Consider the following 25274-nt stretch of genomic DNA (forward strand, 5'->3'; position numbering starts at 1 on the left):
TCCTCCTCTTGCCGGTTTCTCCAACCCAGCGGGGTTCAACCACCAGAGCTGCTGGAGCAAAGGCAGCAGGTTCCGTAAATCCTTCCCTTTCTGCTCCCTGGCTGCAGCAGCCCCGCTCAGCCCCAAGGGCACAGACACAAGCAGGAACCGGGGAGGGGGCGGATGCTTTGGATTTTATTTGCATGCACCAATCTTAGCAGGGCCCTTGGTAAGTTCCAAGGTCTCTGCTCTTCTAAGTGTGGCCAGGCCTGTTCCTAGCTGGCACCCCCACTGGGGCCCTGCTTCTGGCTAGCTGCTGTCTCCACCTTCCAGCGAAAATCCAGGCGGGTGGACTTCGGAGCCAAAAAGTTCACCAGGAAAGCACAGAACTGCAAGGGCTGGGTGTAAGCAACTGAGCTTGGAAAGGGAGCCTGCGGAAAAGCCAACAGGGCACATGTTAGAGGCCGGGCCTGCTTTTGCTACTGTCTGAAAAGGTGACACTCCCATTTCACTGCAATGGCTTTGTTGAATGGTAGAAACAAATGAACCTGGGCGTGGGGGAGTTGACCCTTTTAGCGTTCCCGGACTCGTCTGCGACACCAGTGCGCTGACATTCCAGAAGATTGGTTGTGTGTGGCAGAAGCAGACACACGACATAGCTGAGAAATCTCTCTCTGGTGGTATGAGATTTCAGGGGCAAACCCCACTTCCCCAGATGAGCAGAGTGGAAAAGGAACTCATGGTAATATAGATATTTGTTCCCATCTAAGCCCTGCTCCACACTAGGGACTTATTTTGAAATAACTCCCCTTAGTTTGAATTTGTAAGTGGGACGTCCACACGCCCAAGCCCGTTAACTAACAGGCCGCTTATTTCAAAATCTGAACCCCTACTTTGCTGGGGGAAGAGCGCTGATTTTGAAATAGCGGCCGTGTGGACATTCTGCTGCTGCTCTTTCGAAATAACTGCTCCCCAGAGTCAGTCGAAGTAATTACCCCCCCGGTGCTCTAAGTCGTGGTAGCGCGTCCCGTGAACAGAGCCTGCCTCGGACTCCTTTCGAGGCTTCCCCGTAGGTGGACACCCCAGTTTGATTTTGTCATTTCAGGAGTTACTAAATTGATTTTAGTTATTTCGAAATAGTTTCCTAGTGTAGCCCTAAAGGGCTCCAGGAGTAGCTGTTGTTTTTAAAGTGACAGACTTGAGACTAAATATCTAAGGATTTGATATGGCTTCTCTATGGCACATTGGAGGATGATTTACATTTTCACACACACACACACACACACACACACACACACACACACACACACACACACACACACACACACGACAGAGAGCACAAACATCACAGCTGTTTGCGGCCAGAAGGGCCCCTTCTGATTGGCTCCTTTGAGCACCCTTGCCTGGGAGGCGCCACCTGCTGTTTGGACGAGGGGTGCGTGTGCGCCTCACCCAGTGGGCCCTGGCCCGGCCCTTTCGTGCTGCTGCCCGGCCAATGCTCTGAGCGAACTGGATGCGAGGTCCCGCACCGGCCGCTTGCCCGGCTGCGCCCAAGCCCCTTCCTGCAAAAGGCTGGCGCCGGCTGCATTGTGTTCACCCGGCAGCATCCCAGGGAGCAGGGCTGCCTAGCAGCGGCCTCCCTTCCCACCTGGGGAGCAGGAAGCCTCCCCCTGCAGGCTCCCCAGCTGCTCCTGCATGGGGGCAGGCCCCTGCTCTTTGCTGGCAGATAACTGTGGTGGGAGGCGCCTTTGGGAGCCTCTGGGATGCAGGTCGCTAATGGATGACATGGGGATGGGGCAATGTTCCCAACAACCTTTTTCATCCATGTGCAGAATGCATTTTGTTCTCTGCACCGAGGCATGTGTGAATGTGCACCACCTGGAGAAACACAGACCGAGCTGTGGGCGCTCTGCCAAGCAGATGGGCAGCCCTGGAATCTCTCCTGAGCGGCCGCAAAAGGGCCCAGCATACAGGATGGAAGGACGGGGAGTCCTACTTCTGGCCCATCTCCCCATGTGACACCTGAGTTTCAAACGTGCGGAGCCCCTGCGACTTGTGCAGGATTTGTCCGTGTTCAGGGCCTCTGACTGTCCGGGGGCTACTGCACCCAGAGGGAGGAAGCCAGAGCCAATTCTCTCGTGTCCCACTTCCCTGTCCCAGGCCTGGGCTGCTCTCCCCATGCAAATGCAAACCAGGCAGGGGAGGCAAAGGCCAATGGCCCCACCCAGGAAGGAGGGACCCTGCCCCCACCTTTTCTACGGCTGGACATCACAGAGCAGGTGCGGGGTTGCTCCCAAACAGAATCTCATTGGTGTCTTCTCTCTTCCCGTCTGCCGCCGCAGGGCCCTGGGAAAGCAGGAAGGAGCAGAAAGTCAGTCTGGCTGCAGAACGCAGGGGCATGTCCAAGCCTGGCTCCTCACAGCAGCCCCATAACGCTCTAGGCTGCTCTCTGACAGGAGCCGGGGGGAGGACAAACAGGAACCATCTGCGGTTCGGGGCATGATACCTGCTTGGAAACGCCAGCCTGGCCTCCCCGGAGGCAGAGCACGGCCCCCGAGTGCCCAAGAGGCGGCAGGGGGATCGGCCAGGCTGGCGACAGGAAGCTACGGCCTGGCGGAGGATGAGAACATGGGCACATGATGCAGGGGCCAGAGGGAGGCGAAGGGAGAGGAAGGGGCTGGACCACAAACAGCGAGATGCGTCCTCCCAGCATGAAACAGAGAAGCCGGCAGGGCAGGTGCCAGTCCTAGAATCATGGGATTGATGGTCTAGTCCATCGCTAGGTCTAGTCCAGGCCCAGGCACCAGGGGGTCCGGTAGCCTAGGCAGGGGAAGGCTTTGCCTTCCCAAACCGCCCTCCTACACCCCTCCCCCAGAGCCCCTGCTGTAGGCATCCTGGGGGCGGAGTATTGCTTCCCCCAGGGCCCGCCCTCCCAGTGCTCTGGGCAGGGAGGCTGGAACCGCACGGTCTCCTCCCTCTCTGGTTCTCCAGGGCTGGGGAGCTGGGGCTGTGCCATGGCCCCTCCTCCCTCCCCCCGTGTTCCGAGGCTGGGGCCGTGCCGTGTGGCCTCCTCCCTCCCGGGTGTTCTGTGGTGGGCTCATGTCTGCCCGCTCCCCCCCATCGTGGTTGTGGGAGCGCACACAGCATGTTGCCCCGCCTCCCTGTGGGAGGGGCGGGGTCTCAGCAAAAGAGGCCAGGCCGGTGGCTTTCCTCCCCCAGACTTACCTTCACCAGCCACCCCTGCCGGCCACTCATGGCTGGACTAAGTATTATCTAGCCCTGGGTCGCGGCCCAGGTCAGGGTGGTGGGATGTGGAGCACTGGGTCTCATTGCTGCAAGGGGATCAGGTGACCGGGGGGGGGGGGGGGGTGCTAAGGCAGCTTCCAGCCTGTCCTGCCACCAAATGGCCATTGGGTGGGTGAGCACACAGGGCTCCCCACACTGCCTCTGCCCCGAGCACTAGCCCCGCACTCCCATTGGCTGGGAACCTGCTGCCGGCTGCTTCTGGGGGAAGCCTGGTCTGTGGTGCCAGGAGAAGCAGGAAGCTGCTTTAGCCTCCCCGCTGCACCACTGACTGGGACCTGCTTGAGATAAGCCCCTCCTGCCCCAGCCCAGACCCCCCCCCCCAAAGCTGGCGCTCTCCCTACCCCCAAAGCTCCTCCTCAGTCCTACCCCGGAGCCCACACTCCAGTCACATGATATTGGGTTGCGGCATCGACCATTTTCTTCAAGTGGGTCACGAGAAAGAAAGGGTTAAACCTGCTGAGCCAGCCCATCCCTGACACGTCAGTGTGCTCCTGTCTGTATGCCTTGGCGAGGGGCCGATCTGCTTAGCCGGTTAACTGGGATCCCATAAGGGGGACCCGCAGCAGGAGCCGGCAGTCCCAATCGTGGGGGAGACGGCTTCTGCTCCTGGTCCCCCTGCACTTGGGTCTGCCACTGGCTCCCCCCAAGCGTGGGGGTGGTGGCAACAGAAGCCAGCAGTCCCAAGAGCAGGGGGAGGAGGTAACTTCTGCTCCTGGCCACCCCTGCACACGGGACGGAGGCTCTTGTTCCCAACCCCATCATGAAGGGTGATGCTTACCAGGTACCCAGTTACCCGTCAGCATCCCTGGTGCAAATCCCCCCAAATGGCATTTTTCATGAGCAATGAGCTGCTGCAGGCACAGGCTGCTGTCTGAAAATGCCATCACGGTGCCTCATTATCCCCAGTGAAACCAGCCCCCAGCTCTGCAACAGCCTTTGAGATGAAAGGCGCCGCACCAGGGCAGAGCCTCCTTAGATCGGAACAATCCTTCACAAAGACGAGGACGGGAACAGAGGGTCTAAAAATACATTGAGCTGGAGCAGGCGGGAGCTTTCGCCCAGCCCAGAAGGGAAATAAAAGTTTGATCCTCTCCGAGGCAAAACCTCCCTTTGCAGGGATAACGCTTTGAAGGGATGTGGGGGGATATTTTTGCAAGGATATTCTTCCCATCTGTGACATACAATGTACGAAATACCTAAAAGCCGCCATTTCCAGTGGGGACAGGAATAGTTACCTTGTTAAAACAGGGCCACTCACGCACGGCCTGGGCTGGCCAATGGGCGCTGGCAGCCTCGCCGCTGATGCTGGAGAAGAAGTGGCCGGTGATTTTAACCCTTCACTTGCATGCCCCCCAAGTTCTTACTGACTACAGCTGGATAGTCTCAGAGGGGGAGGCACGTTAGTCTGTACCTGCAAAACCAACGAAGAGTCCCGGGGCACCTTAAAGACTCGCAGATTTATCAGGGCATCAGCTTTGGGTAAAATCCACTTCATCAGATGCATGGAGACAATGCGTTTTTTACAGATGAAAGCTGATGCCCTGATAAATCTGTGAGTCTTTAAGGTGCCCTGGGACTCCTCGTTGTTTTTGGAGGCGACTAGTTACGTAGAATCTGGCCCAGTATCTCATAGTTGAAAGAAGGACCAAAAGGTTCCCTGATCCTGGACAGGGTCACTTTGAAAAGGCTGATCTTCAAAAAGACCTTGAAGCAGAACAACCATACCAAAGCAAACCTAGGGTCTTTAAATACATTAGGAGCAAAAGGAAGAGGAAGGAAAGTGTAGCGCTCGGAGGGCACAGCTACACAGCGGCGTTATTTCGGGATATCTGACGTTATTCTGAAATCACCTTGTGCGCGTCTACACGGCAGGCTGTTATTTCGAAATAATGGAGAGCAGGAGGACTTCTTACTCCAACTCCTGTCACCCCCATTTCACAAGGGCTACGTCTTCACTGGCATGATTTTCCGGAAATGCTTTTAACGGAAAAGTTTTCCGTTAAAAGCATTTGCAGAACAGAGCATCTAGATTGGCATGGACGCTTGTCTGCAAAAGCACTTTTTGCGGAAAAGCGTCCGTGGCCAATCTAGACGCGCTTTTGCGTAAAAAAGCCCCGATCACCATTCTCGCAATTGGGGCGTTTTTGCGGAAAACAAATCTCAGCTGTCTACACTGGCCCTTCTGCGCAAAAGTTTTGCGCAAAAGGGACTTTTGCCCGAACTGGAGCAGCATAGTATTTCCGCAAAAAGCACTGATTTCTTACAGTAGGAAGTCAGTGCTTTTACGGAAATTCAAGCGGCCAGTGTAGACAGCTGGCAAGTTTTTCAGAAAAGTGGCTGATTTTCCAGAAAAACTGGCCAATCTAGACACAGTACAGGAGGAAGGGAAGCCGGAGGAAGAGTGTTCACCCTTTGACTTCCTGCTGTGTAGACAGCGCCAAAAGCCAAACGAAGTTATTTCGACTTCAGCTACGCAATTGACGGAGCTTAATTCGACGTGAGCCTTGCTGTGTAAACATGCCTGGATCTAGTATGGAAGGAGAGCTAATCATTGATGGTATCAAGACAGCTGATGTTTTTAATGCCTAGTCTATGTCCAGTCCTCACTAAAAAGATTACCAGCGACCAGCTACTCAACACACTATTGAAAAGGAGGATGCAACGCAAGTCAAACCAGAGAAAGAACGGGTTAAAGACAAGTTAGATGTGGTCAAGTCAGCAGGGGTTGATTAAATTCATGCTTGGGGGTGTGAGGATCTAGCTGAAGCCATCTTGAAAACATTAGCAATTATCTTCAAGAACTCATGGAAGAAAGGTAAAGTCCCAGATGACCAGAGAACAGCAAACTTAGCACCTATCTTTAAAAAGGGGAACTAAGAAGACTTTAAGAATCGGAGACCAGTCGGCCTAACTTCAACACCCGGCAGGGCACTGGCCATCAATTTGTAAGCAGCTAGAGGATAATAATAAAAGAGCAGGTTAAAGAGTGGAATGCATTTTGATGTGTGCACTAATATAGAGGAGACGTGCGACACGATGGGGACGTGTGACATGGAGGGGTGTGCGACACATCACCATCATATCGGTGCACATAATACAATTAATGTGGGGGGTGGGCCAAGGGGTTCTGAGTGTAGGAGGGGGCTCAGGCTCGGGGCAGAGGGTTTGGGTGCAGGAGCGTGAGGGAGTGTGGGCTCTGGGGTGGGGCTGGAGGCGAGGGGCTCAGGGACAGAGGGTTGGCGTGCAAGGGCTCTGGCTGGGGGTGCAGGCTCTGGGGTGGGGCTGGGGCAGAGGATGGGCTGCCTGGGTATGAGGGGAAGCTTAGGGCCAGGCTGTGATAGGGGCCTCCAGGGAAGGGGGGCTCAGGGGCTGGGTTGTTTCAACTCAAGGGAGTCCAAGAATGGGCCACAGTGGGGGGGAACGGAACGGGCCACTCTGGCCAGGGTAGGGGAGATCTGGGGCCAGGAAGACTTTCTGGGCTTCTCTGACTGCGACAAGGGAACTTTGAGGCCACACGGTGGCAGGTGTAGGGCTAAGGCCAGTCCACTCAGACTGCAGTGGCGGGGCTGGGGCAGGTCATAGTTGCGATCCCTGCCCGGCCACCAGGCTGCAGGCCCGATTGGGGGGCGGGGGGGCGGCCCCCCTCCATTGAGGCCCTGCCCAGAGCTAGCTAGGAAGCTGCTTGGCCACACTGCTTCCAGGGAACCGAGGTTAAGAGGAGACTTGCTTCATCTAAGTATCTTGGGGGACGACGACAAATATTTGCTAATGGCTGTTGCCAACTCTGCATTTCTGCCATAACGCAAAATCAACCATCATGGGTGAAAAATTGTTCCCAGCTCCATTTCCACTCTCCCTCTGGGGAGCACAGACCCTGGGAGTAACTTCCCGGCGGGAAGGCTTCCCGGGTGACGACCCAAAAGATACTGCTGCTACCGTGCCCACACTGACTCTGCAGCACAGTGAAAAGTGACCGTGCAGCACCTCAGGAGCCCACTGACCTGGCAGGAGACAGAAGCCATTTCCTCCAAGGCCAGTGCTCCCTCTGCGGTGTCTTTGGAGGTACTGGCTACCCAGCTGGAGTCAACAGCATCCTTGTCGCCCGTGGTGCTGTCCAAGGTGCTGAGCAGCTCAGCTTGGCCAAAGCAAGTGGCTTCTTCGCTCTCTGTAGTTCCCTTGCCCTGGGCTGCGGATTCAGCTGGGATTTCAAGGGCATTTTCCTTGGCATTACTTTGGAGGGCAAGAGGTGGGGCGACCATTTGCCCGGCGTTGGCAGACAGGCCAGCTTCCAAAGCTGCGTCCAAAGCGGTAGCATTTGAGGGCCCATCTGGAGCAGCTGCGTCCTTCTGAAAAGCAAACACCAGGGAGGCAGGGAGAAAAGTTCTAGGGGAAATGCTCCCATGGGGAAGGCATTTAGATCAGCTGCCTGATAGAAACCTTGTCAAACCACAGCCCTGCTTGGGGCTGGCAGAGGGCCCAGTGGCCCGACTGGGTTTTTTCTGTCTCAGACAGCGACAGCCACATGTCAGAACTGTGCTGCTTCCCCAGGTCCAACGACACCATCTATCAGTGGAACAAGGGCAGGCTGGGGGCCGGATTTCATGAAGCCCCTGCATTCCCTCAGACCAACAGCTCCTCTAAAGCACTTTCCTGAGAGCATGGGGAGCGTTACAAGCCGGTCCCCAGAGAGTCCCAACCAAACTCCCCTCTGATTTTTCATATTGGTGTGTGGAATAAATTTTCTTATGTGCACCAAGGTGCATACACCCCTACTAGAAACACCTGCTGCCGGTGCTCTGCTAATCAGCTGGGTGGCATTTGACTCTCTCCTGGGGGTGACCACCCAAGTGCCTGGCCTACAGGGAACACTGGTTGCAACCACCATGTTGCTAAATGGGGGGGATCCTGGTAGGGAAAAGATGAGGGCCATGGGCCTATGCCACCTACCAGGGATTGCATAGCACAACGACGTGTCACCCGTGCCTGGCCAGGCACACCCGCCTCACTTGTACCTCACGCATGAGGGCGTCTCTTTGGCTTGGGAGAGGTAAATCCCACAGCAGCAAGTGTGCATGGTGGGTCTTCCCCATAACAGGTGCAGCGATCAGCCATTACCTGCTGGGCAGTGCCTGGATTGCCCTCGGCTCCCTCTCTGCTGGCCTGCCCATCCGCCGCATGCGCTGCGCCCCAAAGCTTAGCCTCCCCGTCAGCTTCTCCAGCCACCTCGCTCTCCGCCTCCTTGAACGTCGGGGGTTTCCCTTCAGCCTCCTCTTCCATTCCGGTCGTGGGGCTGCTCGGGGCCTCCTCTCTGCCCTCACCGCCGGCCCCTTGTCCTTCTGCTGCAGCCTCCGCTGCCGCGCCATCCGTGTCCCCGCACGCCGCCTCGTCCTCTCCGTCCTCTGCCCCTTCTTCCGACTCCTCCACTGCAGGGGTGAAAGAGAGCCCTGGCCAGGGGCGACTGAGGCCTGTGGGGGGGGGTGCAGGGAGGGCCACCCAGAGGGGTGGCGGGAAAGCAGGAGCACCCCATTTAGCAATGACCATGGTGGCGGGGCGTCCGGGCAGGGCGCACCTCTCCAGTGGTACCCCGAGTCACAGAGGGCCCTGGCACTGGGACAGGGCAGAAGGGAAGCAAACAGCCCCTTTTCCAGAGGGGTACAAACACCCAGATTTCACAGACACTGGCCGGCCGCTGGACTGTCAGCTAAGGAAGTCTCCGGGAGACACTTCGGGCCATCCATGGTGAAAATACCTGTCCCTCCCCCCGCAGTGGGAAGAGCCAAATGCAAATGGGGATTCTGATGACAGGGAAGGAGCTGAGGGGATTCCCAATCCCCGCCCCAAGGAGCTTTGGGGCAGGCCTGCCGACAGGAAGGGCAAAGGAGGCTGTTGCCCTGAGCCCAAGCAATTTAAAGGAGCCTGCGGTTTCCGGCTGCTGCTGCTGCTACTTTGGCAGCAGCAGTGGGAGCTGGCGTGTTGGGCTCTTTAAATCACTGCTAGAGCACCTTGCCGCATGCTTTGCATGACTCAGAGCGGGGGGAGCGCACTGCGCTCTGGGTAGCACTGAGCACTGGCTGTCCCAGCCCCGCCCCTTCTACTCAAGGCCACACCCCTTCTACTTGTTGCCACGCCCTTTCCCCTGGAGGCCACACCCCCTCCACCAGATGGCACGCCCCCTTCTGGGAGTGTGGAGCCAGGCCCCCATATACACCTTTCCCAAGGCCCGTGGAGGCTGTCAGTGCCCCTGCTTTGGGGTCGGAGTAAGCCAGGCTGGATTTCTGTACCCAGAATGAAATAGGAGCCTGATCCCAAAGCCCCTTGCGGGGAATGGGAATCTCTCCCTTGACTTCAGTGGGCTGTGGATCCAACCCTGGGTGCTCTTCCCTTAGGGGGAAAAGGTTCCCCAAGAGAACACAGCATGCAGAGACCCTGAGGTGCTGGTTCTGGGGCATCCGACACCAGGTCTCTCAGTCTTCTCTATGCACCAGCTGCCTCCCTCCCTCCCTCTGTCTCCTTCCTGAGACACGCACCCAACGGACCCAGCCCTGCCCCTCCAGCACATCCAGGGCAGGGAGGGGAGAACCCGAAGGAGGATCCGCCTCCGGCCTCTGCTAGGTGCAACCGAGACACTCCCAATGCCAGGGAAAGGGCTCTCCGCTTCTGCCCAACACGAAGGCAGGAGAACAGCTGGATTCCGACCCCCTGGCTCCTCTCCAGGAGTGCGCCTGAAATCAGTGACCCGTGAAACGGAGAAGGAGGCCGAACGGGGACACGAGAGGCGTGAGAATCAGGAAGGGTTCTGTGCCAGCGCAAGCAGCCCCCAGCATCGCGGTGAGCAGGCAGCCAGGCCTGAAAACCCTCTTCTCCCAGGCCCCTGCTTCTGGCCAAGCCAAGCCGCCTTCCTCACCTTTAATGAAGTCCAGCTGATAGAGGACCCGCTCCTCGGCATTGAAGTCCACCGCATAGTGCTCCATGTTGTCATAGCCAGCCTCCAGCGGCTCCACCTCACGGCTCTGGGTCACCTCGGCTATTCTGGGCAGGGGGGAAGGAAGAGATGATCCTGGGTGGATCCAGTCGCTCTGAGAAACAGGGCTCCAAATGGGACGGTAAAACCGGGAAGTTCTACTTACTTCTGGACGAGGACTTTGGCGTTCTGAGAAGCCAGGAAAGGCGAGACGAGAGGGGATTTTACGGGAACAGGAAAAACAATCAAAATCAAAACTTGTGGGGGACTTATGGGGGTGGTGTGAAGGACACACACACACACACACACACACACACACACACACACACACTAGGTGGCATGCCCATCCTGCTCCCTCTAAGACAGTGTTTCTCAACCAGTGGGACGAATACTCTTAGGGGTACTTGAGAGAAGTCTGGGGGGTACCTCAACAGTACTGAAATGTGGAGAAAACTTAATTTTTGTTGTCAGTTTTACAGCACTTTATTATTTTTGTACTTTTTACACCCGAAAATTTCATCGCCCGCCCGGCTACGATTAAGTTGTTTAAATAAATGTGTGGCAATGGTAGAGAAAATGTGTGTGTCTGAAAACTGTAGGTACTGGGGGCACTTACAATTTTTTTTAAAGGGGTACTTTATAAAAAACGGTTGAGAAACACTGTAAGAGAGACATGCTGGCTACGTCTAGACTGGCATGTTTTTCCGCAAATGCTTTTAACAGAAAAGTTTTTCCGTTAAAAGCATTTGCGGAAAAGAGCGTCTAGATTGGCACGGACGCTTTTGCGCAAAAGCACGTTTTGCAGAAAAGCATCCGTGTCAATCTAGACGCGGTTTTGCACAAGAAAGCCCCGATCGCCATTTTCGCCGTCGGGGCTTTTTTGCGCAAAACAGTTTTGAGCTGTCTACACTGGCCCTTTTGCGCAAAAACATTTCCGGGTTAAGGGCTTTTGCCCGAACGGGAATGTCAAAGCATTTGCGCAAGGAGCACTGATTTCGGATAGGAGAACGTCAGTGCTTTTGCCAGTGTAGACAGCTGGCAAGTTTTTGCGCAAAAGCAGCTGCTTTTGCAGAAAAACTTGCCAGTCTAGATGCAGCCGCTGTGTATAAACCCAATACAGGTTAAACCTTGTGGTCTGGGACTCTCTCTGGTTCGGCAACACAGATGTTGCTGGACTAGAGAGGCCCAGCATGGAGGTTGCCAGTGGCTGGGAGCAGAGCCAGCCCGTGGGAAGGAGGGGAGCAGAGCGCACAGCTGATGGGGCCAGGAAGCCAGCACGGTGGCTGGAGTCCACGGAACAGGGGGCGAGTGAGCCTGTATCCAGGAGGGCCAGGAAGGGCGGGCTGCAGAGCTCACAGCTGGAGGGGTTGCGAGCGCCCACAGGGCCGCCTCCGAAGCTCCCAGAGCTGGCGGGGCCACCAGAGCTCATGGGGCCATGGATCCTGCAGGGCTGCCATAGGCAGGGGGCCAGGGCAGCAGTGGTGACAGGAAGCTGGAGAGGGGAGCCCAGGGGAGAGGCTGGTGCCCCTCCCCCCAGAAAACTCACTTGTCCGGGACCGGTCAGGAGGAGCCGGCGCAGGGAGGTCCAACCTGCACAACATCTCAGAGTTTGGAAACCCAGAGCACAAGAAGCCCAGCCCAAGCGCTCTCCTCAGCCCTGGCTGTTCAGGAGGCTTTTCCTACAGACATCGTCTGCCCACGGACTTGGCTTCCTTTGCCTTAAAAGTGGTGCCCGCTCCTTACCCCAGGGCCACCCCCTCCTGGACGTGAAGGGTCCAAGTGGGCGGCCCTCTGCTATCCAGGCGCTGGCTGGACAGGAAGCTGGGATTCCATTCCCAATCCGCCTCGAAACGCTAGTAGTTGCTTGGAGGGTAAAGCCGGTCTGGCCCCACTCCTGACTTCCCCCTGCCCTGTGCATCTCTGGGAAGCAAAGCACGTCAGTTCCCCTGGTCTGCAGGCACCCCGAAGCAGCACTGGAGGGAGACGGCCACCCCACGCTACCTGCACAAAGACGGCCATCTGCAGCTCCTCCGTGGACTGCAGCGCGGCATCCACCAGCTTGGAGGACGACTCGATGTGTTCGCTGTACGACCTGGCGAGGGATTTCAGGTGCTGGGTCTTCTCCTCCTGCTCGTAGGTGATCCTCTGCAGCATGATCTTCCTCCTCTCCTCCAGGATGGCGTACATGCGGTCAAACTTCTCACACAGCGCCTGCTTCTGGGCCTTGCTGTTCTCCTGCTCAAGGGAGGCAGAGATCAGCCCCCTGGCTCACTTAGCTTGGCTCAGAGATCAGGCTGGGCAGCTGACTCGCGGGGCGAGGGGCATTAGGAGCATTGGCTCCTCTTCCCTTTGGGCTGAGCATTTCAAGCCAAAAGGCCCCTCGGCGCTAGGTCGGAGGCAGCACGACGTTGTCGTTCCAGCCAAGGTCTGGAGAGAGCGGAGTGAAAACTGGCATGTCCCTCCCAGGGGAAAGTCTGATACTTTGACCGTTGTGTACGTCGGGATGAAGTGGAAATGTCTGAACATTTCCCCAACTGAAACGTTCCAAAAAATGACCAATTTGGAAGCATCATTTCTGGAGTCCACTTCCTCCACCACGGTCAAATGACTCCCCTAATGCACCGTGCCGGCCAATCAGCAGAGACCACCGAGCATCCTGGGAGATGCAGTCCAGACAAGGAGTTTGCCCTGGGTGAGTGAATGAAAGCATCCAACAGCCAAACTACATCTCCCTTGAGGCTCTGCAGTGCTACGGGCAAATCCTGTCTAACGTTGCACTAACGCAGAACGAAACGTGTCCGCTCAGGTCACCAAACCAGAATACTTCCGGCGGGGGGGGAAGGAGAGTGACATGAAATATTTCAAATGGTTTAGTCCAACGGGCCATTTAAAAAATGGAGTAAAACTAAAAACTAAAATAAAATCAGCACAACTCTTTGGCTTGGCTGAAACGGCTCATCCGTTTGTCCTGCATTCCTGAGCCCCTCTGGGCGTGGGGGTCAGCCAGACTCTGTGGGTCTAATCCCAGACCCACCACTGTGCGATCAAGAGTCAGCCCCGCAGCTTCCCAGCTTCCCCACATGCAATGGGGAGGGGGATAATGAACTTCTCCACCTCACAGGGAGGTGGGGAGGCTGAATTCCTCTGGGGAGAGCCCTACGGCAGCCTCATGTGGAAGGTACCGTACAAGGGCAGTTTTCACGGCCCAGCACTGGGGGGTGGGATGTCGGGCGCTGGGTCTCTTTGCTGCCCGGGGATCAGGTGAACAGTGTGGGGGCTAAGGCAGCTCCCTGCCTGTCCTGGCACCACAGACTGGGCTGTGCCCCAGAAGTGGCCAGCAGCAGGCCTGGCTCTTAGGTGTGTGGGGGGGAGGAGCACACAGGGCTCCGTGCACTGCCCCTGCCGTGAGCACCAGCTCCACACTCCCTGCTGCTGGTTGTGTCTGGGGGCAGCCTGGTCTGCGGTGCCAGGAGAGGCAGGAAGCTGCCTTAACCCCCCTGCTGCACCACTGACTGGAAGCAGCTCAAGGTGAACCCCTCCTGCCCCAGCCCTGACCCCCCAAAGCCAGACCCCCCCTATGATGCCCCAAACCTCTCATCCTCAGCCCCTCCCCGGAGCCCACTCTCCAGTCACATGATGTTGAGTCTCAGCATCAACCATTTTCTCCAACTGGGACATGAGAACCAAAGTCTGAAATCCGCTGCCTTAGAACAATAGCTGGGCACATGGCCTGGAAACGCAGCCCTGCAGCAGCCAGCCAGGGACACACTGTGCGCGGCATCGCGGCACAGCAAAAAAATGTAGGAAGCCATCACAGCAAACTCCTGCCGGGGGCTTGTCAGTGTCCGTGCCGAACAGACAGAGACATCGGCTCTCCAGGTCATCTTCAAATGCGGCCAACTGAAGGAGAGCACATCAGTGCCGCAGAAGGGGCTTCCAAGCTCTCTGGGCCCAAGGAGCAGCCCCTCTCTAAGCTCAGCACTGGTTCCTGGGGCTCCCCCTCTCTCTCCCCAGAAAGGAACCTCAGGAACAGCCTATTGTACCTCGATGTTCTTGCACGTTCCTTGCAAGGTATCGATGAAGGCCTGGATTCGGTCATTGGTGGCAACAAGGGCTCCGATCCCATCGGTCAGTGCAACCTGGGCAGGGGAAGAAGGAAAGAGCGAGCTCAGATTTTACCACGCGGCACCAAGGACACAGCCAACGGTGTACAAGTCACCAGGACGAGATGGAGATGGTCCATGCTCCAAAGGGGCTACTGTCCAGGGCACCCTTGTTTCATAGAACCCTAGAACTGGAAGGGACCTCGAGAGGTCATCAAGTCCAGTCCCCTGCCCTCATGGCAGGACCAAGCTCCATCTAGACTAAACCATCCCTGAGAGGTGTCTGTCCAACCTGCTCTTAAATATCTCCAGTGATGGATATTCCACAACCTCCCAGGCAATTTATTCCAGTGTTCAACCACCCTTGACAGGTAGGAAGTTTTTCCTAATGTCCAACCTAAATCTCCCTTGCTCCAGTTTGAGCCCATTGCTTCTTGTCCTGTCATCAGAGGCCAAGGAGAACAATTTTTCTCCCTCCTCCGTGTAACATCCTTTTAGATACTTGAAAACTGCTATCCTGTCCCTCTCAGTCTTCTCTTTTCTAAACTAAACAAGCCCAGGTCTTTCAGTCTTCCCTCCTAGCTCATGTTCTCTAGACCTTTCATCATTTTTGTTGCTCTTCTCTGGACCTTCTCCGGTTTCTCCCCATCTTTCCTGAAATGTGGTGCCCAGATCTGGACGCAATTGAGGCCTAATCAGCGCAGAGTAGAGCAGGAGAATGACTTCTCGGGTCTTGCTCACAGCACTCCCTTTGACTCATATTTTGCCCACGGTCCACTCTGACCCCTAGATCCCTTTCTGCAGTATCTTTCCTAGACAGTCGCTTCCTGTTCTGTATGTGAAATGGATTGTTCCATCCTAAGTGGAGCACTTCGCATTGGTCCTTATTAAACTGCATCCTGTTTACCTTAGACTGTTTCTCCAGCTCATCCAGATCATTTTGAATGATGACCCTATCCTCCAAAGCAGTTGCCACCCCTCCCAGCTTGGTATCATCTGCAAACTTAATAAGCGAACTCTCTATGCCATCATCTGAATTGATGAAGATATTGAACAGAACGGGTCCGTGTGAAACCCCACTTGTTATGCCCTTAGCCTTTGTTCCCGCACTCATGCCTGCCATGGAAGGCAAACATCCCTTTTTCACAGACCAGACGGCATGGCTTCATGCTGTCACCATTGCTGGTGTGTCCCTAACATCTCTCCCAGGGGGTGCTGGGTAAATAAAACATCATAAGCAGCTTCAGTCGCTTCCTGCCCCATCCCAAGTCTCATTTATGTCTCTGCTCGTCTGGAGGCAGCCCTTCCCGCCTCACAGACGTCCCCTCTCCCTGCAACATAGAGTCTGGCTTTGAATTTCCCGCACCCGAGTGCAAGACAGAGTCAGGGAACTGGGAGCCCTGCGGCTTCCAATCCCGGACACAATCCCTTGCAACAAACCCCGTTGCCAACTTTGTCCACATATTTACTCTGGTGACACCATCACTGGACCTAACCATGTCAGTTATACCATCAAGGACACATATTCCTGTTCGTCCACAAATGTAATTTATGCCATCGTGTGCCAACAGTGTCCTTCTGCTACGTATATTGGACAGACTTCTCAGACACTTTGCCAAAGGATTAATCCCCACAAATCAGACAACAGACATCTTCACAAGGAAAAACCTATCAGTTTACATTTCAACCTACCTGGACATAGTCTTAACGACCTTACTACACGCATCTTTCTTCAAAGAGACTTTAACACCAGATTACAGAGGGAAACTTCAGAACTTTCATTCATGCTTAAATTTGACACTTTATGAATGGGCCTTAACAAAGATGCTAATTACCTTACACATTATGGCTGTGTCTGGATTGGCATGATTTTCCGGAAATGCTTTTAACGGAAAAGTTTTCCGTTAAAAGCATTTTTGGAACAGAGCATCTAGATTGGCACAGACGCTTTTCCTCAAGAGTGCTTTTTGCAGAAAAGTGTCCGTGCCAATCTAGACGCGCTTTTCCGCAAAAAAGCCCCGATCGCCATTTTAGCCACTGGGGCTTTTTCACGGAAAACAGCATTGTACTGTCTACACTGGCCCTCTTGCGCAAATGATTTGTGCAAAAGGGCTTTTGCCCAAATGGGAGCAGCACAGTATGTCCGCAAGAATACTGACAATCTTACATGAGATCGTCAGTGTTCTTGCGGAAATTCAAGCGGCCAGTGTAGACAGCTGGCAAGTTTTTCTGCAAAAGCAGATGATTTTGCGGAAAAACTTGCCAGTCTAGACACAGCCCTCGTGAGGACTTGTTTTCTTCCACAAAAGGCAAAGGGCTTTGAGTTCCTCAGGCAGAAGGTGCAAGCTGGTCTATTGTGGGCACCCCACCCCCGCTCCTCCTTCCTCCCTCACCCCCAGGAACCTCTGGTCTGGTGTAGTTGCATGTCCTGTGTAGTTCCTAGGCACCGGTGGAGAAATTAACAGTCCCATTGAACTCAGCCCTGTAGGCCTGAGAGCTGCTGCTACGAAGGCATCATCCAACCCTTCCTTCTCACAGCCTGTCGCAGGCCCGGGGGGGATACACGGCTGCGGGAACGAGATGCCCAACTCTGCCCCCGCCACCCTCGGAGCGACGAGCCAGGTCCCTGGCCCCCGGTGAGCAGCACCCCCGGGAGACGCCCACCTTCTGTTTCATGTAGATGTCCGACAGGGGAGCGACGTCGCACTCCTTGTGCTCCCCGAAGACCTTGCAGAGGGAGCAGGTGGGCACCCCGCAGGTCACGCAGTAGATGTTGATCTTCTCTTCCTCGTGCTCTTCGCAGCTCGGGTGCTCGGTCTTGAGCAAAGGCCGGGAGCTACGCGCAGAGAGGGAGACAGTGAGGGGGGAGGCGGGGAAGCCAAGATGGGTTTTTATTGCCTCTTCTTGCCCCTCCTGGTGCTGCGACTGGAAGCCCAACAGGGCAGATGCGACGGGCTGAAACGCCCCTGCTGAGACCCAGGGCCAGGGAAACCCGCCAGTTGCAAAGCCAGGAGCGGAGGGGCTGGCACCACTACCCCCGTTTCCTTCCTCCCCGCACTAGCGGGAGCAGGAAGTCAACAGGCTCCTCTTCCCGCGGGTGGGTCATCCATGGAGGGGTTTGCTAAGCAGAGGGGAGGGGAAGCCGGGGCGCCCTGGGCGCAGCGCCAGCAAGTAGCCAGCTGACTGGGGCACTCGGCTGCAGTGGGAGGGGCAGTGCGATCCAGCCGGGCCCCTGGGGCTTCCTGCAGGCAGCTGAAAGGGGCTGGCTGGGTCCTTCCCCTCTGGGATTGCCCCAGCCCTGAGCCATTTGGAGAGGGCGGGGGGGGGGGGGCTGCAGACACACATAGCAGTTTGCTGTTTCTTCCCCCTCCTCCCCGCCTTGACTCCCAGGGAGCGTGGGGAATGGGCCCAGCCTGCTGCCTCCCTCCGGCTCCCGGCTGCCTGGAGGGAGGCAGGGAAAGAACGCAGCAGGCGATGCACTTTCCCCTCGCTCCCCGAAAATCAGGGGAAGGAGAAGAAGAGCAGCAGTGACCCAGTTATATGGGGCCACCACGACCCTGCCCTCCCGAAATGGCACCTTGACCCGCCCACACACAGCCCCCTGCCCTGACTCCAGCACCCCCACATCCTCCCTTCCCCGAGCCCCCCACACTCCCAGCCCCCCCACCCCAGCCCCCCCACCCTGACTCCTGCACCCCCACATTCCCAGCCCCCCACCCTGACTCCTGCACCCCCATCTTCCTTGCTCTGAGCCCCCCTGTGACGTAGTGTTGGTACCTTGCTGGTTGCTAAGCTGGGGCTGTGGGTGACCCCCACTGGCTGCTGCCTGTACCACGGCCCAGCAGAGTAGCTGATGGGACAGGGAGGTGACCTGTTCGACCGGTTACCCCCCAGGGAGAGGAACAAAGGAAGGAGGGGAGGCCAGCCCCTGGCTGGGGGGCAGGGCTGGAAGGGACGTTTTTTAGTTTCTGTCTGGTATCATGGAGGAAGCAGCCTAAGCAACAGGCTGGGATCTAGGGGCCCAGGCTCCCCCATTTCAAGGGGGACTGAGGCATCCGAGGCCTGCCCTGGAACCAGATCATATCAGTGCTGTGCTGTATCCTGGAGAAGCAATAAACTCCCTCTGTTCTGCTGGCTGGTGGAGTCTGTTCGTGCCACTACGGGGGTGCAGGAGGTGAGGGAACTCCAATGCGCCACTACACCCCCACTCTCCCAGCCCCCCACCCTGACTCCTGCACCCCCCATCTCCCAAGCGCTGATCCCCCCACACTCCCAGCCCCCCACCCTGACTCCTGCACCCCCATCTCCCAAGCGCTGATCCCCCCACACTCCCAGCCCCCCACCCTGACTCCAGCACCCCCCATCTCCCAAGCGCTGATCCCCCCACACTCCCAGCCCCCCACCCTGACTCCTGCACCCCCCATCTCCCAAGCGCTGATCCCCCCACACTCCCAGACCACCACCCTGACTCCTGCACCCCTATCTCCCAAGCGCTGATCCCCCCCACACTCCCAGACCACCACCCTGACTCCTGCACCCCCATCTCCCAAGCGCTGATCCCCCCCACACTCCCAGACCACCACCCTGACTCCTGCACCCCTATCTCCCAAGCGCTGATCCCCCCACACTCCAAGACCACCACCCTGACTCCTGCACCCCCATCTCCCAAGCGCTGATCCCCCCACACTCCCAGACCACCACCCTGACTCCTGCACCCCCATCTCCCAAGCGCTGATCCCCCCACACTCCCAGCCCCCCACCCTGACTCCAGCACCCCCCATCTCCCAAGCGCTGATCCCCCCACACTCCCAGACCACCACCCTGACTCCTGCACCCCCATCTCCCAAGCGCTGATCCCCCCACACTCCCAGACCACCACCCTGACTCCTGCACCCCCATCTCCCAAGCGCTGATCCCCCCACACTCCCAGACCACCACCCTGACTCCTGCACCCCCATCTCCCAAGCGCTGATCCCCCTCACACTCCCAGACCACCACCCTGACTCCTGCACCCCCATCTCTCAAGCGCTGATCCCCCCACACTCCCAGCCCCCCACCCTGACTCCTGCACCCCCCATCTCCCAAGCGCTGATCCCCCCACACTCCTAGCCCCCCACCCTGACTCCTGCACCCCCATCTCTCAAGTGCTGAGCCCCCACACTCCCAGCCCCCCACCCTGACACCTGCACCCCCCATCTCCCATACTCTGAGGCCCCCACACTCCCAGAGCCCTGCCCTGACTCCTGAATCCCTCACTTTCCCCAACCCTCTGCCCTGAGCCCCACCTCACATCCCCCAGCGCAGACTCCTTCACCCCCACCCATCCCCAGCCCAGCCCAGAGCCCCCCCACTGCACCCCACACTTACATTTCTTACAGATACTGTCTTATCCCCCCCTCCCCCGGGTGACAATCCTGTACCCGTAAGAAACGCAGGGCCCAGCTCTACCTGCAGATGTGCAAGCGGCCGGGGCAGGTTGCCCCAGAGCACAGCTGGGCTTGTGACCCATTCCTAGCAGACGGGGATGCACCACAAGGAGAGACCCCGGCTCCCCTCCCAGCAACTCCTCTGCCACGTCTCAGGTGGGCACATGCCATCTGGGCCGCTTCAGACTAGGGGTGGGGGCCCAGATGTGGCCCCAGCTTGCCTGGATCCGGCCCCTGAGACTCAGGCCCCCCTGCATTCACTGGGAGCCCACATTGGTACTCCAGCCTCCCCCCATCACCTCTTCATGGCGGGGCTGGAGCACACGCAATCCACTAGCCTGCTCCCCCACCCCAGGCTCTGCTCTGCGAGGGGAATGGGGGGAGGTTTGGGGGTTTCTGGGCTTTTTCTTCTCACTTGTGTGCAGCCCCCGGCTGATTTTTCTGTGGGTCAGCGGCCCCCGGCCCAAACAAGGTTCCCCGGCCCTGAAGGCAGAGACAAATCTGTCCTCCTCTGCAGAGTCCAAGCGCTCCTGCAGGGGAGAAGCCCGCTCCCGCTCCCGCTCCCGCTCCGGACACCACCCAGCTCCCTCTCCGCTGGATTTTTAGCTTTGCCTCCTTCCTCGACCAGGGACCGAGTCCGTCTGGAACTCTGCGCGGTCCATGGGGACCTCTAATGGCTGAACGGCACTTTGCAAGGAGACATCCCAGAGCCTGCAGGCTGGATGGACAGATTCATACACACACACACACACAGACACAAGCTCTTTGGGGCACCTTGCTTTCACACAGACACACACACACACACACCCACACACACACACGAGCGCTTTGGGGCACCTTGTCTTCACACACAGAGACACGCACACACACAAGCTCTTTAGGACAGCTTGCCTACACACAGACACACACACGAGCACTTTGGGGCACCTTGCCTTCACACAGACACACACACACACACAGACACAAGCTCTTTGGGGCACCTTGCTTTCACACACACACACACACACACACACACACACACACACACACACACACACACACTGGGGCACTTTGCCTTCACACACGAACACACACACACACACACACACATGGGGCACTTTGCCTTCACACACACACACATTGGGGCACTTTGCCTTCACACACACACACACACACACACACACAGGGGCACTTTGCCTTCACACACACACACACACACACTGGGGCACTTTGCCTTCACACACACACACACACACACTGGGGCACTTTGCCTTCACACACACACACACACACACACACACACACACACACACACTGGGGCACTTTGCCTTCACACACACACACACACACACACACACACACACACACACACACACACACACACACACACATTAGGGCACCTTGCCGATTCCTGTTTGTAAATATCAATGATGTTCTCCACCAGCAGATTCCTCTGCAGGCCGTAGACCCCGTGCCGGTCCAGGACCACCTCGTGGCGGCAGGACGGGCAGCGGAAGCGGCCCGCAGAGCCCAGCGTCGTCCCGCGAGACTGAAACACAACAAGCCCCTACGTTAGATGCCTGCGGGTGGGTTGCTCGGCTGGCCGGGAATCCCCAGGACCCGACGCATGCGCCGCAAACCTGCCACAAAGGACGCCAAGAAGGGGGCGGACGGTTAAAGGGCACGATTGCAGCGCGGCAGCTAAGTGTGAACACGAGCTAAGTCACAGCCCAAAGGCAGGTGATGAAAATCCCCCAGGACAACGGAGGGATCGGAAGAAGAACATGCCTCACCCCTCAGCTATGCTGAGCCATCGGCACATGACTCCAGGAGATCATTCTGGAACTGCTACCAGAAAGAAAAACTTCTCTGTGAATGTGAAGTGGTCAGACTCGCTTCTTCTCCATTAGTGTCAACCAAAGAAGAAATGAGCCCGTCAAAATCAGTGGTGATGAGCAGCAAAGAGCCAGGGAGGCGTTAAAAGCTACAACAACCTGATCCTGATGCCATGGCCCAAGCACAAAATTAAGAGAGTGCACAGTCTGAGCGTGGCTCTGATAAAGGCTTCCAGTGTAGCCTTGGGCATGTCACTTTGCCCATCAGTGACTCCATCTTTCCCTCTGTACAATGGAGACAGTCAGACTTACAGGCCTGTCTCAGGTGCGGTGATGCTTCTTAATACAGGTTGAACCTCTCTGAATAGGTCCAGCCCCACTGGCAGCCTGCTACCCTGCCAGAACTTTCAGGTGCTCCAGCTGCCCTGCCACTGGCCCAGCCAGACTGGTCTGGCTACATCTATGGTCCAGCAGGACCACAGATGTTTCTGGGCCAGCAGCAAGAGCCCTCTGGGGGCTAGGAGCCCAGACAGGCTGGCTGCAGGGGGGCCAGAGGCTGGGAGCCCAGTTGTGGGAGTCTGGCTGGGCTGGTGGCAGGGCAGCTGAGCACCTGCGGGCTCTGATGGGGTAGCAGGCTGCTGGTGGGGCCAGGAGCCTGGTGAGGCAGGGAGGATGTAGCCGTGAGCCCAGCTGGGCCAGTGGCAGGGGCCGGGCTGGGAGTCCAGAAATGACCTTTCCTGGTCCAGCCAAATCCCTTGCTCAGGGTTCGTCAGGTCCCGAGGGGGCCGGACCAGGAGGGTCCAAACAGTGAAATGCCATGTGTGCTACGAACGCCCAGATCGCCACTAAAGAAAATGGCGCGTTATAGAGCTGCCAATTTGCCGGCCCATTCCTTCCGCATCAGTAGCCCCTCCTGTCTACTGTGAGCTCATCCCCACTGAGCCACGTTTCTCACTCTCGTGGTGCGCAAAGACATTGCTCGATTTTGGGGAAACTTCAGTCCTTTTATCAGAGGCCAGGTAACCACGAACTTCTCTACAGGCTGAACCTCTCTAGTCCGGCACCCTCAGGACCTGACTGGTGCCGAACCAGAGGATTTTCTGGACCATGGGAGGTCAATATTGTCTATCACTAACACTTCCACTGCCTACCGGGCTCTGAGAAGACGTTTCAGGGTCAATTAGAGCTAAACAACAACACAGAACACCGAGAGCCAGGACTGGTGGCTGTAAACAAACTTCATGGGACCGTGGGCAATTTGGCCACACCCGTGATAGATGGACACACGGCTTATAAAACCATGCTGGATCACGGATGTTGCCGGATCAGAGAGTGCTGGACTAGAGAGGTGAGGGCATCAGACTGGAACTCAAACATTCTAGTCCTGTCTGCACCAGAGGTGACAGTCTGCGGGGGCGCCCTGGTGCGCAGCTCGGGCAAGACCTGGCTGAGCTGTGGCAAAAGCCAGCAGGGAGCTATTGAAAGATCTGGCAGGGATCTGGGTTGCAATAGGACAGGACCTGTCAAATGTTAAGTTCCTGTCACCGCACACAAGATCCCTGTGTGACCTTGGCCAATACCTTTCCCCTCCCGGGTGCCTCTGCCCCCCATCTGCGAACAGGGCCTCGGTCTCTCTGACCTCACAGCAAATGGGGCTGTTCACATCATTCACGTTTCTGAGGCTCCTTTGCCAGAGGGAGCTAACACTGGCCTGGCCCTTGGGCCCACAGGAGAGTTCAGCCCTTTCGCAGAGGTTTGGGTGCATGAAAGTTTGGAGTCTGGAAAGGGTTGATGAAGAGGACAGTTTGGGGGCACTCTCCTTCCCAACTCAGCTGATCAATCCACCCGGCCTGACCTCTCCCTGCCCACTTAGACACACGGCCACAGGACCCTGGGGTATCAGCTGGTTTAAATCAACACCCACCCGGCCCCCAGGAGCAGAAGGCTGAAACCGGGGTTACTCACCTGAAATATGTCATTGGCGCATTTCCGGCACAGGTTGTGCTGACAGGGCAGGATTACCACCGGTTTGGTGAACATCTCCAAGCAAATGGGGCATATGAGCTGCCTCTCCAGGCTGTCGATGGGGTGGTCTCTCCGGTAGGAGCTGTAGTCCATTTGGAGAGACATGACAAGGAAGCCAACGCACCCTCCCTCTCCCGGCTCCCCCAAACCCAGCAGCCGCAAGCAACGGAAAAAAGGAAGCGCTGGGGGCGAGGCCTCCGTGGCCACGGACTGGAGAACGGAGGAAGAGCCCAGGAAGATATGGAAGGGGAAAGCCGCCTGCCACGCAGCTTAAGCACTGGGGGCAGCTGTTGGCCGGGTGGTCCCTGGGGCTCTCCTTCAGCTCCACTTTAGGACTCTAGGAATTTGATAGCGGAGGCGGTTTCCCTCTCAAGTTACTATTAAGGTTCTTGCTCCTTTCTGGAAGGAGAAAAGGCTCATTTGGTTGGACCACACTGCCCAAGGTCAGCTCATCGCCCGACAGACGCCCTATGCCCATTCAGTCGACACACAGAGGGGGGACACTCCGGCTACGTCCACACTACGAGTTTTCTCGGCAAAAAATATGCTAATGAAGGACTCATTTGCATGAGTTGTGATCTCATTTGCATATTTTCTGCCAATCCGTTTTCGCCTAGCGGTTTTTACGCAAAAACAGGCAGTGTGGATGTTTTCTTTTTGCGCAAAAAACTCTTTTCCTGCCAGATCGGTAAACCTCCTTTTTGGGGGCATAAGGATCCGGCGGGAGAAGGGGTTTTTGCACAAAAAGGAAATGTCCACACTGCCTGTGTTTGTGCAAAAAACACCAGGCAAAAACGGATTGGCAGAAAATATGCAAATGAGATCACAACTCATGCAGATGAGCCCCTCCTTAGCATATTTTTTGCTGAGAACTTGTAGCGTAGACATAGCCACTGAGGCAGCGACAAAGAACACGTACCCTCCTGGGGACCCGCGTCCCCCTCATGCAAGGAATCTCTAAATTGATGGGGGAGCTGTGGGCACTGCTGAAATAGAAAGTGAGCGATCAAGAGCAGGGAGCACTAGCAAAGGGAAATCCAAAGGGCAGCTGGATTACGGGATGGCGAGAGGTGGCCGCGTCGTTTCTACGTCCCCTACTGCACCAGCGGCAGCCTAACGCGAGGATAAATCTTGGCCTGGCGCAGCTCCCACGGCCACGACTTAAAATCAGAGGCAGTTGTAGAGTGAATGCAAGACGGGGTAAAATTACTCGTATCCAAGCCAAGCCAATGGCAATTAACCTTACAACCAAGTTAACAGCACGTGGACGCGAGGCCCCTGGGAAAGAGAAACGCCAAATAGTCTGAATCTTTTGATTTACCGTCTTATCTTTCAGGCCTTAGGGTTCAGATGGGGACACACCACATTCCCATACGCTCCTCACATGGTGGGGGCATGACTGCCCCACCCACACTGCCAACCCTGCCTGGTGTGTTTTTGCCCTCCACACCTGGCTGGGCCCCCAAGACAGACCTGCCTCTCCTGTGACCTGACACAGCCTCTTCCTGGGGCAACACTGGGGGGGGCGAGGGGAGGCACACAGGACACATGCACCCCGCCCAGATTTCTGCCAAGCACGGTGCTAGAACATGGCCAGCAGCAGCCATTCAGCCCGGTGCAGGAGCCAATTCCAGCCACAGGAATGATTTTGCAGCACTCA

At 56.8% G+C, this 25274-nt stretch overlaps 1 protein-coding gene across 1 annotated transcript; it reads right to left on the minus strand.

The window, feature by feature from the left end:
- Window positions 1-152: 152 nt before the first annotated feature.
- Window positions 153-23707, minus strand: LOC102453692 (tripartite motif-containing protein 54-like). The gene is made up of 11 exons (XM_075901548.2): window positions 23555-23707; window positions 21155-21321; window positions 17014-17185; window positions 14290-14385; window positions 12248-12481; window positions 10413-10435; window positions 10190-10314; window positions 8401-8708; window positions 7287-7631; window positions 2230-2325; window positions 153-410 (listed from the first exon to the last, which is right to left on the minus strand). The coding sequence occupies exons 1-10, from the start codon at window positions 23705-23707 to the stop codon at window positions 2248-2250; spliced, it is 1701 nt and encodes a 566-aa protein (XP_075757663.2). The 3' UTR covers window positions 153-410; window positions 2230-2247.
- Between the last annotated feature and the right edge of the window lie 1567 nt (window positions 23708-25274).

The sequence above is a fragment of the Pelodiscus sinensis genome, chromosome 17, assembly GCF_052426305.1.
Source record: "Pelodiscus sinensis isolate ZL-2025 chromosome 17, ASM5242630v1, whole genome shotgun sequence".
Lineage (NCBI taxonomy): Eukaryota > Metazoa > Chordata > Testudines > Trionychidae > Pelodiscus > Pelodiscus sinensis.